The 14140-nt window shown below is 42.6% G+C and overlaps 1 protein-coding gene across 1 annotated transcript in view; it reads left to right on the forward strand.

The window, feature by feature from the left end:
• Positions 1 to 2291: 2291 nt before the first annotated feature.
• The window catches only part of mtmr2 (myotubularin related protein 2), a 68146-nt gene continuing 56297 nt past the window's right edge, over positions 2292 to 14140 (forward strand). The window contains exons 1-2 of the mRNA XM_078221774.1: positions 2292 to 2385; positions 12483 to 12558. Of these exons, the coding sequence (XP_078077900.1) occupies positions 2338 to 2385; positions 12483 to 12558 (124 nt within the window). The 5' untranslated portion in view covers positions 2292 to 2337. The remainder of the gene's footprint in view (positions 2386 to 12482; positions 12559 to 14140) is intronic.

Here is a 14140-nt window from a genome sequence, read left to right on the forward strand (position 1 = left end):
CTTGCTCAATTTTGATGTCCACTTCACTTCGAATCATAGTTTGTAGACACAAACATGAAGAATGGCCACTTGAGCAAGAGGCTGAAAGGTGCCCCATGTTTGTGGAACTGTAACAAACAGGTCATATTTTATGTGAGCAGAAATTATTCTATTTGCTTCTTTAAGTTGTAGTAAGTTTGATATCCTGTGTGTGAGAGGGATCAATTTTTGTGAAGTTACTTGGATCTTTTTAGGTTATTTCTGCCATTTAGATTTGCACAGTCAACATTTTTGCCAGTCCTTGTTGTTCATGAGAAAGTGATGGTGAGCTGCCCTTTTTTTGAATCATTTCAGTTCATGTATTGAGCGTTTTCTCATAGTCCTGTTTGGCAGAGAGTTCCAGGATTTTGACCTTATGATAATGATGGAATGGTGATTATAAAGCTGTGGAGTTAATGGTAGCTCCATGCACCTGCTGCCTTAGTCCTTTTTCTTTGGGTTTGTTAGTCGTCGAAGCCTTGGTGAGTTGCATTCAGTAGGTAGCACACATTGTAGTCATGGTGTGCTGGTAGAGGGAGCGGCTGTACAAGCTAGTGAATAGATTGCTGATCGGGTGAACTGCTTTGTCATAGATAGTGTTGAACTTCTTGTGTTGCAGCTCCACCAGCAAGGTAAATGGAGAGCATTCCATCATATTCTTGACTTGAGCCTTGTTGGTGGTAAGCAATTATAGAGTCTGGAGATGAATACCTAATTCTATCACATTCCTGTTGCCACAGTATTGTGTGACTTGAGTTTCTGGTCAATGGTGCCCCCGTCCCTCCCCCAGGAGGTTGGTGGGTAATTCTGCAATGGGAATGTCATTGAACATCATGGGGAAGTCATTAGAGATGTTAATTAGACCCATTTGGAGATGGTCATTGCTTGGCACTCGTACAATACAAATGTCCCTTGTCACTTATCGGCCTAAGCTTGGCAGTTACTAGATGCTGTAATATGCAAGCCTGGATTGCTGCACTAACTGAACTCTGAAGTCATCAGCAAACATTGCCACTTCTCACCTTTGGGACATTATAATAGATCATTCGGTCCTTTTAAAATGGTTGGGCCTATGACACCACCTAACGTTCTAATGTAATGGCCTCCAAGGAACATCTTTCTTTGTGTTAGGAATGGAATCCCCTTTGGGACATTATAAATAGAAGCAGACCATTCAGCCCTTTTTAAAATGGTTGGGCCTATGACACCACCTAATGTTCTAAGGTAATGGCCTCCAAGGAACATCTTTCTTTGTGTTAGGAATGGAATCCCCTGACCAGCATTGATTTCAGTTTTACTGGAAGGGAATGGGTGTCCTTGGTTCCAAACTTGGTCGAATGCTACATTGACCTTGGACTTTCAGCTCTATTGACCATGTTTGAGTCAAGGCTATAATGAGCTCTGGAGTGGAGTGGTCCTGACGGAACCAAAATGAGCATCAGTGAGCAATTTAGTGGTGAGTGAATGTTACTTGATGGCACTGGTTTGGCTCCTTCAACTTTTAGCTGATTGAGAATTGGTTTATTAGATGGTAATAGACAGGGTTGGATTTGTTCTACTTTCTGTGGATTTGATACATATTTTCCACATTGAGTGGATGCCACTGTTCCTGATGTTTTGTGACAGCCTGTTTAGAAGCATTTCTGGAGTTTAAGTCTTTATCACTAGGGATGTTGTTAGGGGCTATAATCTTTGCTAGGTCCTCTGTGACCCAACCCTTTCTTGATGTCACATGCAATGAATTAAATTGACTAAAGACTGGCTTCTGTAATGTTGGGGTCCTAAGGAGGGGACAAAGAAGGAATAAGAATTCAACACTTCTGAATGAAGGTGGTTGCCAATGCCTCACCCTTGTCTTTTGCGCACACATGCTGGGCGCTGCCATCATTGAAGATGAAAATATTCATGGAACCTTCTCTACACATTCATTGCTTAATTGCCCCTGACCATTTGCTGCCAAATATGGATGGACTGCAAGCCTTTGATAGTTTGCTAAATAAATAAATCATGAACTGTTGGTTATAGGTTTCCTTAGCTTTGTCTAATAGCATACTGCTTCTGTTATTCAGCATGCACATAATGTTGAGACAGTTGATCATTGCTGGGTCTATATTGAAAACAGTTATGATGTACTGCAACTGGTTTATATGCCATTGAACCAAGGTCAGTTGGAACTGAGATATATTTTATACAAGTGAATGATACTATATGAATTTGGACACCTTGGTATTGAGTTGCACTTTAACTACTTTTGTCCTTTTTTTCCACAGTACCTCCTCATCTGTATCTGAGCAAACTGTGTACAAGACTACTGCCGTTATGTCTTCTGATTCTATTTCTCCTACAGATTTTTCTACAGATTTTAGGGTAGGTAACCACGTATTAAAATGTGTTTTTTTGTCATGTTGATTGATAGATTCATGTACATGACAACAAACTCGTTTTAAATGTTGGATTGACTGTTATTTGTCGTAGCCTAGCAATTAAATGATCACAATTCATTCGGAGCATTTAATAAAGGACCATAGAATGTTATTTATTATTGTTCAGTACTGTCTGCATGGTTAGTATCAATTGAGAATTTAGATGCCGTGACTGTTAACTAAGTGTTATACTGGATTTATGCCCAGAGTACTTTTACATATCGAGCAATTATTTTTTCTAGATCCTGCATAGCTTGGTCCTCTTTTAACCAAGCATCAAAATATGTGCAAAATCCCTTTTGTTCAAAGAATATTAACTAGGTGAGCCACGCTGCAGTCTTAAATCAGACCTGTAATGGTTGACGAGGCTCTGAGAAATACAGGAATCCATTTCTATGAATGGAGGTATGGAGAAAAATTGTGTTGCTAAGATTTGAGTATTTTTTATATGCGATTTCAACTTAATTTAACAGGTAGAGTTTGACATTTAGAACCACTCATTAATTGTGAAGTATTGTGGGAAATGTACAATAGATTTCTTCATCTTACAGAAGTTAAAGGCTTTGGGATAAAATAGTTTTGAGATAAAAGATGTACTATTGCTACCAGTTGTCAACTTCCTTTTGTCTTTTTATAGGAAAGAAACTATAATCCAAAGCTAGTGCAAGCATTGATAGTTCCTTTTAAACTGCAGTACTTGTAAACTTGCTGGCTAAGAAATTGGATTGTACTTTCAATTGCAGCTTCTGACAGCACATTGTCTTACTGTTAGCCTAGAGAGATAAATGTAACATTTTCCTAGATAAATGTAATATTTTCCTATATAATTGTAATGGAAAAACAACACATCCAGTTCTGTTTAATTGGACTTTTATCACACAAACCACTGTGGGTGGTTTGTGATCCCTGTCTAATTGCTTGCAAAATCATGGGGCCTGATTTTACCAAAACTTGCGAATGTTTTTGGGCGTGAAATCGCGGTAAAGTTGGGCGTCGGGCCTTTGACCCGTGCCCGAATCGGGCGGCCTGACAATTTAAATGCATTTGCATGCATTTAAATCGATTTAATGAACCGCGCGCCCAACTCTACCGCCAAATCCCACTTTACCGTCTTCTGGCCTGATCCGCGTCCGCGCTGTAACTGACCTGCAAAATAAAAGTCTGAAGTCGCCGCTGCAGCTTCCGAAGAGTGGGGTCAGAGGCTGCAACGGCTCTCTGACCCAGGTCATCCTCTGGTCGGGGGGGGGGGGCGGAGATGTGACGTCTCATCCCCTTGTGCGGGGGGAGGTGGGAGGGGAGGGGGTGTGACGTCTCATCCTCGGGGGCGGGGAGGGGGGTGTGTGACGTCTCATCCTCTGGGGGAGGGTGGAGAGGGGGTGTGACATATCCCCTGGGGGGGGGGGGGGGGGGTGGTGGGAGGAGAGAGAGAGGGGGTGTGACGTATCATCCCCTGGGGTGGGGGGGCAGAGGAGGAGAGGGGGTGTGACGTCTCATCCTCTGGTCGGAGGGGGGGGTCGGCTGCCATTCTGCGGCCGATCCCTCCTGGCACCATCACTGGTACACTACCAGCCACAGATTACTCTTCCCTGCAGGGGCAAGAGAGCGGGAGAGGTGGCTGGGGCTGATAGTGTACCAGCGATGGTGTATCCCTTTACACTGTGGAATTGGCCACTGTGGAATTGGCCGGTTCTGCTTCATCATCTTAGCGAGGAATCGCTTCATCCTGAAGGTTTCGTGGGATGGCATGGCCGCACGTCCACTCCAGCAGGAGGGATCGGCCGCAGACTGGCAGCCGACCCCCCCCCCCCCCCCCCCGCCCCCCCCGACCAGAGGATGAGACGTCACACCCCCTCTCCTCCCCCCCCTCCCCCCAGGGGATGATGATCGGTCACACACAACGCCCCACCCCCCCCCCCCCCCCACCCCAGGGGATGATCGGTCACACCACCCCCACCCCCCAACCAGAGGATGAACGTCAGAGAGCCGCTCTCTCCGCTTTCTGCTTTTTTTTCGAGCCCGGGCATGCTCTGTCAGATTTTTTTCGAACTGCGCATGCGCAGTTCAGAGCTCCGATTGGTCCGCCAGCGCTAAGCCCCGCCCACAGCACAGATCGGGCCGGAGCCGGCAAAACGCGTATGGGCGTGCTGGAAAGAGGATTCCAGGCGCGGATCTATTTGACGCCCAGATTCGGCACTTAGGCTCAAAATGGTCAAATTCCCCCCGTGGTGTTTGCCAAAGCTTTGAAGAAGACTTGGTTCTTGTTAACAAATGTGAAAAATAGAACAGTGTGATTTTACTTGATGCCTGTTTCAATTTACAGACTCATCTCTGTGTCCTAGATGCAGGATAAAACTTATTGAGTGCATATTCTTTTTGAGAAAGTGTTTCTACTTTCTATTTGCACTTGTAAAGGCCCATTTTAAAAACATATTGCCATTAGAGGGGAAGTTGTCGCTATGGATGTATTATTAGCCCAAATCTTCCAGTCTCTGGATTGTTGGTGACCGGATGTGGGAATGAAGATGCTCATTGGGCCTTTGTGGAAGTCCTGATGCCCTGACCTCTGTGAGAATTGCCTGGGAAGTTCGAACTTCCGGTGGGCAATGTATGCAAAAATTGAACTGCTACCAAGAGCTTATGAGAGTTGCAGATTAATTATTGAATTTGGGGAAGAGGACTATATATTTCATTATGGTATTACTGTTTATTAATTAGTCTTTTAAAATAAAACCAATTGTTCCAAAACTTGTGCCTCAATTTGGTTAGAAATATATATAATACATAGTCTGTCATAGGAAAATTCAGACAATGGCATGTAATACACTGTAGAGTACAGAATAAGAGATCTATAGTATTTCTAGGCTTTACTATTTTTATCTAGATATTGGACAGAAAAGATTGTAGGAATGCTGAACTCCTCTTCCAGGAGTTATTTGTGAAGCTATAACCAAGAAAATGATGGATTCTCCTGTTGCTTTGACAGATGAATGTTCAGCAAAAAAGCCTAGTTTACAGATTAGGTTATTTTGTCTCGTGTGACGTTAGGTTAAATCTTGATTTGCATAGCCGATTGCAAATATTGTCTGTGCAGTCAGTATTGGAGGGATGGCTGGAGGCATTGGCTTTGCATTGCACTCGCTTGTCATGAAGGGGTTGACTGTTCCCACATATGTTGAAATCACTGATGACAGCAACTTTTCTGTTTGAGTCTTACCAAGGTTATTTATTTCCAATGGATTGGGATCCAGCTTGCAAGCTGTGAGCTTTCAGATTAAGGGGGGAGAAGGTGAAATATGAGGGTAAGCAAGCTAGTAATATAAAAGAAGATAGGAAGTTTTTTTCAATATATAAAAGGTAAGAGAGAGGCAAAAATAGCCATTGGACCACTGGAAAATGAGGCTGGAGAAGTAATAATAGGAAACAAAGCAATAGCAGAGGAACTGAATAGTTACCTAGTATCAGTCTTTATGGTGGAAGACACCAGTGGGATACCAGAACTCCAGGAAGTCAAGGAGCACAGGTGAGTGTAGTGGCCATCACTAAGGAGAAGGTTCTGGGCAAACTGAAAGGTCTGAAGGTGGATAAATCACCTGGACCGGATGGACTACACCCCAGGGTTCTAAAAGAGATAGCTGAGGAAATTGTGGAGGCATTGGTGATGATCTTTTAGGAATCACTGGAGGCAGGGAGGATGCCAGCGGACTGGAAAGTAGCTAATGTAACACCGCTGTTTAAGAAGGGAGGGAGGCAGCAGATGGGAAATTATAGACTGGTTAGCCTGACTTCGGTCATTGGCAAGATTTTAGAGTCCATTATTAAAGATAAGATAACAGAGTACTTGGAAGTGCATGGTAAAGTAGGACTGAGTCAGCACGGCTTTGTCAAGGGGAGGTCATGTCTGACAAATCTGTTGGAGTTCTTTGAGGAGGTAACAAGGAAGTTAGATAAAGGAGAACCAGTGGACGTGATTTATTTAGATTTCCAGAAGGCCTTTGACAAGGTGCCGCATAGGAGACTGTTAAATAAGTTAAATGCCCATGGTGTTAAGGGTAAGATCCTGGCATGGATAGAGGATTGGCTGACTGGCAGAAGGCAGAGAGGGGAGATAAAGGGGTCTTTTTCAGGATGGCAACCAGTGACTAGTGGTGTGCCTCAGGGGTCAGTGCTGGGACCACAACTAATGCATTAACGATTTGGAGGAAGGAACTGAAGGCACTGTTGCTAAATTTGCAGATGAATCAAAGCTATGTAGAGGGACAGGTAGTATTGAGGAATCGGAGGGCTAGAATACAAGAGCAGAAATGTACTTCTGAGGCTGTATAAGGCTCTGGTCAGACCCCATTTGGAATCTTGTGAGCAGTTGTGGGTCCCATATCTAAGGAAGGATGTGCTGGCCTTGGAAAGAGTCCAGAGGAAGTTCATAAGGATGACCCCCGGAATGAAGAACTTGTCATATGAGGAACGGTTGAGGACTCTGGGTCTGTACTCGTTGGAGTTTAGAAGGATCACGGGGGATCTTGTTGAAACTTACAGGATACTGCAAGGCAAGGATAGAGTGGACATGGAGAGGATGTTTCCACTAGTAGGAAAAACTAGAACCAGAGGGCACAACCTCAGGCTAAAGGGATGATCCTTCAAAACAGAGATGAGGAGGAATTTCTTCAGCCAGAGAGTGGTGCATCTGTGGAACTCTTGGCCGCAGAAGGCTATGGAGGCCAGGTCATTGAGTTTCTTTAAGACCGAGATAGATAGGTTCTTGATTAATAAGGGGATCAGGGGTTATGGGGAAAAGGCAGAAGAATGGGGATGAGAAAAATATCAGCCATGATTGAATGGCGGAGCAGACTCTATGGGCTGAGTTGCCTAATTCTGCTCCTATGTCTTATGGTCTTATGATTGTCTTTAGGATGTTCTGTGTTGTGGATTACAGCTACTGTTACGCCGCTGTTTAAAAAAGGAAGTAGACAAAAGGCGGGTAACTACAGGCCGGTTAGCTTAACGTCTGTAGTTGGGAAAATGCTGGAATCCATCATTAAAAGAGAAATAGCGGGCCATCTGGATAAGAATGGTTCGATCAAGCAGACGCAGCATGGATTCATGAGAGGAAAGGCGTGTTTGATGAACTTACTGGATTTTTATGAAGATGTGACTAGTGCGGTTGACGGAGGGGAACCGGTAGATGTGGTGTTTTTGGATTTCCAAGTGGCATTCGATAAGGTGCTTCACAAAAGGTTGCTGCAGAAGATTGGGGCACACGGAGTTGGGGGTAGGGTGCTAGCGTGGATTGGGGATTGGCTATCCAACAGGAAGCAGAGAGTTGGAATAAATGGGTGCTTTTCTGGATGGCAGATGGTGACTAGTGGCGTGCCGCAGGGATCGGTACTGGGGCCTCAACTGTTTACTATTTACATAGATGATCTGGAGGAGGGGACTGAGTGTAGGGTAACAAAGTTTGCTGACGACACGAAGATAAGTGGGAAAGTGAATTGCGTGGAGGAAGTGGAAGGTCTGCAGAGAGATTTGAATAGGGTGGGTGAGGATCTGGCAGATGGAGTATAACGTTGGCAAATGTGAGGTTATTCACTTTGGAAGAAATAATAGCAAATTGGATTATTATTTAAATGGAAAAAAATTACAACATGCTACTGTGCAAAGGGACCTGGGGGTCCTTGTGCATGGGTCGCAAAAACTCAGTCTGCAAGTACAACAGGTGATCAAGAAGGCAAATGGGATGTTGGCATTTATCGCGAGGGGGATAGAATATAAAAGCAGAGAAGTCTTGCTGCATCTGTACAAGGCATTGGTGAGGCCGCAGCTGGAATACTGTGTGCAGTTTTGGTCCCCTTACTTGCGAAAGGATATATTGGCCTTGGAGGGAGTGCAGAGAAGGTTCACCAGGTTGATACCGGAGATGAGGGGTGTAGATTATGAGGAGAGATCGAGCAGATTAGGTTTGTACTCGTTGGAGTTTAGAAGGCTGAGGGTGATCTTATAGAGGCATATAAGATAATGAAGGGGCTGGATAGGGTAGAAGTGGAGAGATTCTTTCACTTTGAAAGGAAACCAGAACTAGAGGGCACAGCCTCAAAATAAAGGGGGGTCAGTTTAGGACAGACTTGAGGAGGAACTTCTTCTCTCAGAGGGTGGTGAATCTCTGGAATTCTCTGCCCACTGAAGTGGTGGAGGCTACCTCGTTGAATATGTTTAAGTCACGGATAGATGGATTTCTGATCAGTAGGGGAATTAAGGGTTATGGGGAGCAGGCGGGTAAGTGGAACTGATTCACTTCAGATCAGCCATGATCTTATTGAATGGCGGGGCAGGCTCGAGGGGCTAGATGGCCTACTCCTGCTCCTATTTCTTATGTTCTTATGCTCAGATAGCTGTAGAGTACTGTCTTTGGTAGGCGAGAATCTTCCATGTGAACAATATGACCAACCTAGCGAAGCTGAGCTCTGATGAGCATGCTCTCAGTAAGAAGTTTAACAACACCAAGTTAAAGTCCAACAGGTTTATTTGGTAGCAAAAGCCACACAAGCTTTCGAGAGCATGCTCTCTGCCAGGTGTACAGATCTCAAACAGCAAAGATGGACTGCTTCTTCGTGATGCTGTTGATTATCCAAGTCCCACACACACAAAGATGTGATGTAAGAATCACTGCCTGGTAACCTTTGATCTTTGCTCTGAGACAAAATCTGTATTCTTTACAAAGTCTGTGAGTGAGCTTGCCAAACGCTGAACTTTCCATTTCCAGGCAATGGATTGTTTCCACATCCAGCATAGTGTTATTGAAGAGGATACTCCCAAGATAGCAGCACATCTGTACTGAACACAGGGCTGTGTTGTTGATAGTGATTGTGGGGCCTTTGAGTGTTTGGCCAGGGATGGGTTGATACAAGATCGCTATCTTCGTCAGACCTATTACCAAGCCAAAGTGTTCTGAGGCTAGGGCAAAATGATCAATAAGCAGCTGAATGTCTTCAAGAGTTTGTGCTGCAAGATCATATTTGTCAATGAACAAGAGTTCACTAGTCACTTTTTGGTAACCTTTGTACAAACCTTGATCCTTTGCAAGTTGAAGAAGTTGTCATATGTCCTGAATTGAATGTGCACTCTTGTGTGAAGATCTTTGAATGTGTAGGCCTAGAATTTTATGGAAAACAAAGTTGAAACCAATGAACAGCCTTGCTTGCTAACACTGGTGATAGGAAAGGCATCTGATGAGTTGTACCGCTTCACATAAAGCTGGCCAAAACCAACAAATGACGTTGATCATCTTTTCAGGGCAGCCATATTTGTATAGAACCTTCCACAGGCCTTCCCAGTTTACTGTGTCAAAGGTCTTGGTCTGATTAATGTGTGCCATATAGAGATTCATATTCTGTTCGTAGGACTTTCTTGAATTTGACATACAGTAAAGATCATATCCACTGTTCTCCAAGCTGCTTGAAAGCCACACTGATTCTGAGTTATGTAGTCTCAGGGCACAGTGCCCTTGTTCCAAATTAGACAAAATTGAGTTTCCAAATCATGTAAGACCCTGTGTAGTTGAATACATTGGTGGGATACCATTTGATCCTGTTGACAATCATAGAAAGCTGCGTTATGGCCTTTGTGACTTCTGCTTAAGGAGATCAAGAACAAACTCTTCCAGAGTCTGGTGCTGTGGAAGTCATGATGTGGAGATGCCGGCGTTGGACTGGGGTAAACACAGTAAGAAGTTTAACAACACCAGGTTAAAGTCCAACAGGTTTATTTGGTAGCAAAAGCCACACAAGCTTTCGAGGCTCTAAGCCCCTTCTTCAGGTGAGTGGGAATTCTGTTCACAAACAGAACTTATAAAGACACAGACTCAATTTACATGAATAATGGTTGGAATGCGAATACTTACAACTAATCCAGTCTTTAAGAAACAAAACAATGGGAGTGGAGAGAGCATCAAGACAGGCTAAAAAGATGTGTATTGTCTCCAGACAAGACAGCCAGTGAAACTCTGCAGGTCCACGCAACTGTGGGAGTTACAAATAGTGTGACATAAACCCAATATCCCGGTTGAGGCCGTCCTTGTGTGTGCGGAACTTGGCTATCGCTGAGCAGAAACTGATAGCCAAGTTCCGCACACACAAGGACGGCCTCAACCGGGATATTGGGTTTATGTCACACTATTTGTAACTCCCACAGTTGCGTGGACCTGCAGAGTTTCACTGGCTGTCTTGTCTGGAGACAATACACATCTTTTTAGCCTGTCTTGATGCTCTCTCCACTCCCATTGTTTTGTTTCTTAAAGACTGGATTAGTTGTAAGTATTCGCATTCCAACCATTATTCATGTAAATTGAGTCTGTGTCTTTATAAGTTCTGTTTGTGAACAGAATTCCCACTCACCTGAAGAAGGGGCTTAGAGCCTCGAAAGCTTGTGTGGCTTTTGCTACCAAATAAACCTGTTGGACTTTAACCTGGTGTTGTTAAACTTCTTACGCTGTGGAAGTCACTCAGTGGTATCATTATACACTCTGAATTGTTGGTTTAGGAGATTGCTGAAGTGCTCTGCCCAATGAAAGAATCTCATGCCTATTTGTTAGGAGGTGACTGTTGGTTTTGGGTCCATAGACTATTAATAGACCTATATATGGAGTTTTCAGGTTATTTTTATCAGCAGCTGCTTGAAGCTCATCAGCCTTGTTTTCCCACCATTGGTTGTTCTCTTTTAGTTTGGCCTGCAGGATGTATTTTATGTGGAGCATCTGGTGTTCCTTGCTGTTGACATCTTGTCAGGTTTGTAAGGTCTGTGAGTGTCGCACATTTCGTCTAGAACCTTGTCTATCTTTTGGTCATTGTTGTTGAATCTGTCTTGGTGCTTCTGTTTGATGAATCCTAGACCCTCCGATGCCATGCTGTACCATCCTTTAACTTTGTCAAAGAGTCTTCAATGGCGATATTGTCCTGTGAAATATCAGCATTTGCTGTGGCTAGTTTGTTTTCCAGTTTTTATTCCTTGGCCTTGCCCTTAAGAACAGTCACATCACACTTTGTGGCTTCACTGTGCCAAAGCCCTTAGATTTTATCTTCAAAGACAATACTCCTGACAAGCCGAAGGTCAGGCTAGCATTCAGCATCTCTAAGGGAGCGGGTGGGGCACATGTCCCTGAGATCTCTCTGTCATACAATATCATAGTTCATCATATGCCGTTGTTTGGATCTAGGGTGCGTCCATTTTGCTTTCAGTTTGTCTGTTTGCCGGAAAACTGTGATATTATGTTAAACTCACTGCACTTAGAGAGAAGGTGCTGGCCATTGGAGTTTGCCCTGCCAATACCGTGGTGTGCTAGCATTCCAGGGAAACATCCAACAGACAAACATGTTTCAGTAAAGTTGTTCCAATCTACAATATGGGCAATGCGGAAATCCCACAAAATCTGGAACTTTCCAAATTGAGATGGGGAAGCCATACAAATTAAGTACCTGGGCTTCCAAAAGATCTTAAATTCAAGTTCTATATACTTCATGCCCCAGCCGGTCTTTGGTGAGCTGCAGTTACCTCAAGGTAAATATTGGTAAGATCATTGTTTCTGGCCTTTGCCATAAACTCCCTATCCTGGTTAATTGAAATTCTCTAGTTAAGATTATGATTCGTTGTCCTATTTTACAGTTTTTAAAAACAGGACCTACCATAATGATCAGTAATTACCATCTTCCTGATGCTATCCAAGACTTTTGTCCGAAACTGTGTATGCCAAGACATCTAATTATTTCTTTCTGCGAGTGCTTTGCCTCTCTAGCTTATGTTGTGACTCTGCCTTATATTCTTTACTTTTTTTTTGTCTTGGATTTGTATCCTGGTAATTTAATATTATGACTTAACATCACATTTTTCATTCAATATATGTGTTTCTAGTTCATTTCAGCGCTCCTGGCAATAAGATAAAATGCTTTTCATGTTAGAAAAGTTGGATATATAGGTTATAAAACTTGTGCTGATATTAAGAAGCAAAAATATTATTTCTATTCTGTCAGCTCATTTGTTTGTATGTTCTGCGTTAAGGTTTTAAGGGATGGCAATAAGCTGGCTCAAATGGAAGAACCACCATTGCTACCAGGAGAATCCATGAAAGATATGGGTATGTCTGAACAATTCTGATATATAGCCTAACAGTGCAAACTGAATGTGTTTCTTAAGCACGCCATTGTGGAAAGGAAAATTGACTTGGGTTAGAGCTTTTCTTAAGCTTATTAATGTTGAAATTAACCAGCAGGAAGATAATTGACATAATTAGTTACAGAGCTCTTACATGTGCTAAAGAACAAAAAAACTTGATAAAAGTTTTGAAGAAGAAGTATATAGATATGATTGTTGCTGAAAAGATTGATTATATTTAGCCGTTGATATTTGGGACATGATATCTCAACCCCTCAAAGTCTTAAATCATTTTTTGTAAAACTTACCTAACTCTGATTCGCAATATTTAAAGTTGATGCACTGTTATAAAATAACAGGATTGCAGAGTTTTTCAACCCTCCTGCCTGTGCCTTTCATCCATATTTATTCTTATAAACAGGTAAATGGTGGCATAGTTGTTAGTTGCTGGGCTAGAAGCTTTGACAAATGATCCGGACACCAGTGCAAACCCCACTGTGGAAGCTCACAAAAAATAATTTGATAAGATCCGGAATAAAAAACTAATATGAGTAATGGTGACCATGGAGCTACCAGAATGAAGTAAAAACACGTTTGGGCCACTAATGTCCTTTCTGGAAGGAAATTGTTGTCCTCAACTGGTCTAATGCGTGACTCCACTTCCATACGTGGTTGGCTCTGAACCGTTTTGTTGTAATCAAGAAGGTGGTACCTTTTCCAGGGCATTTAGAGATGGTTAATAAATGCTGGCCTTGCCAGTGACACTCTCATCCTGTGGATTAACAAAATAAAACATTTATATGCTAATCAAGTCAATGTGGAAGCTAGTGTAATATTGAATAGAGATTGATAACTTGAATGAATGGATGTCAACAGTAAAGTACACTCACAATGACTTATAAAACAAACTGTTGATGGAAACTTAACAGAACAAAATTTAGAAACATACGAGTCACATGGTCAAATGTTTGTCCGAATGTTAACTCAGGATATTGATGAGATGTAATAGGTATGGGGAACAAGTTGTGCAGTTGGTTAAACACTGTCTGTTCATATCTGAAACCTGGGTTCAGATCCAATCTAAACAGACTGCATGAAAGCCTTCTCTATCTCTCAGTTATTTGGTTCCTATGTAATTAAAACAAAAAGTGCTGGAAAAACCGAGGAAGAGTTATATTGGACTTGAAATGTAAACTCTGTTTCTCTCTCCACTGATGCTGCCAGATCTGCTGAGCTTTTCCAGCACTTTCTGTTATTATTTCAGTTCTCCAGAATCTGCAGTGGTTTGCTTTTATTTCAGGTTCTTATGTAAAATGAGTTTGGACAGTTTTAATCCAGTTGTTTCTGGACATGGACCTACAACACAAAACTGCCCTTAATTCTGAACTTCTAAACAATTTGAGCACGTGCAATGCACCTAATTTCTCAAGATTTATAAATTTAAGTAAAGAAATATAAAAACAGACAGTAAGAGCTTCTATATGCATATTAAAAAGAAGAGGATAGCTAAAGTCAACATTGGTCTTTTAGAATTGGGTAATTAACAATGGGAAACAGAAAATGAG

This window comes from Mustelus asterias, chromosome 10 (genome assembly GCF_964213995.1).
Source record: "Mustelus asterias chromosome 10, sMusAst1.hap1.1, whole genome shotgun sequence".
In the NCBI taxonomy this organism is placed as follows: Eukaryota; Metazoa; Chordata; class Chondrichthyes; order Carcharhiniformes; family Triakidae; genus Mustelus; species Mustelus asterias.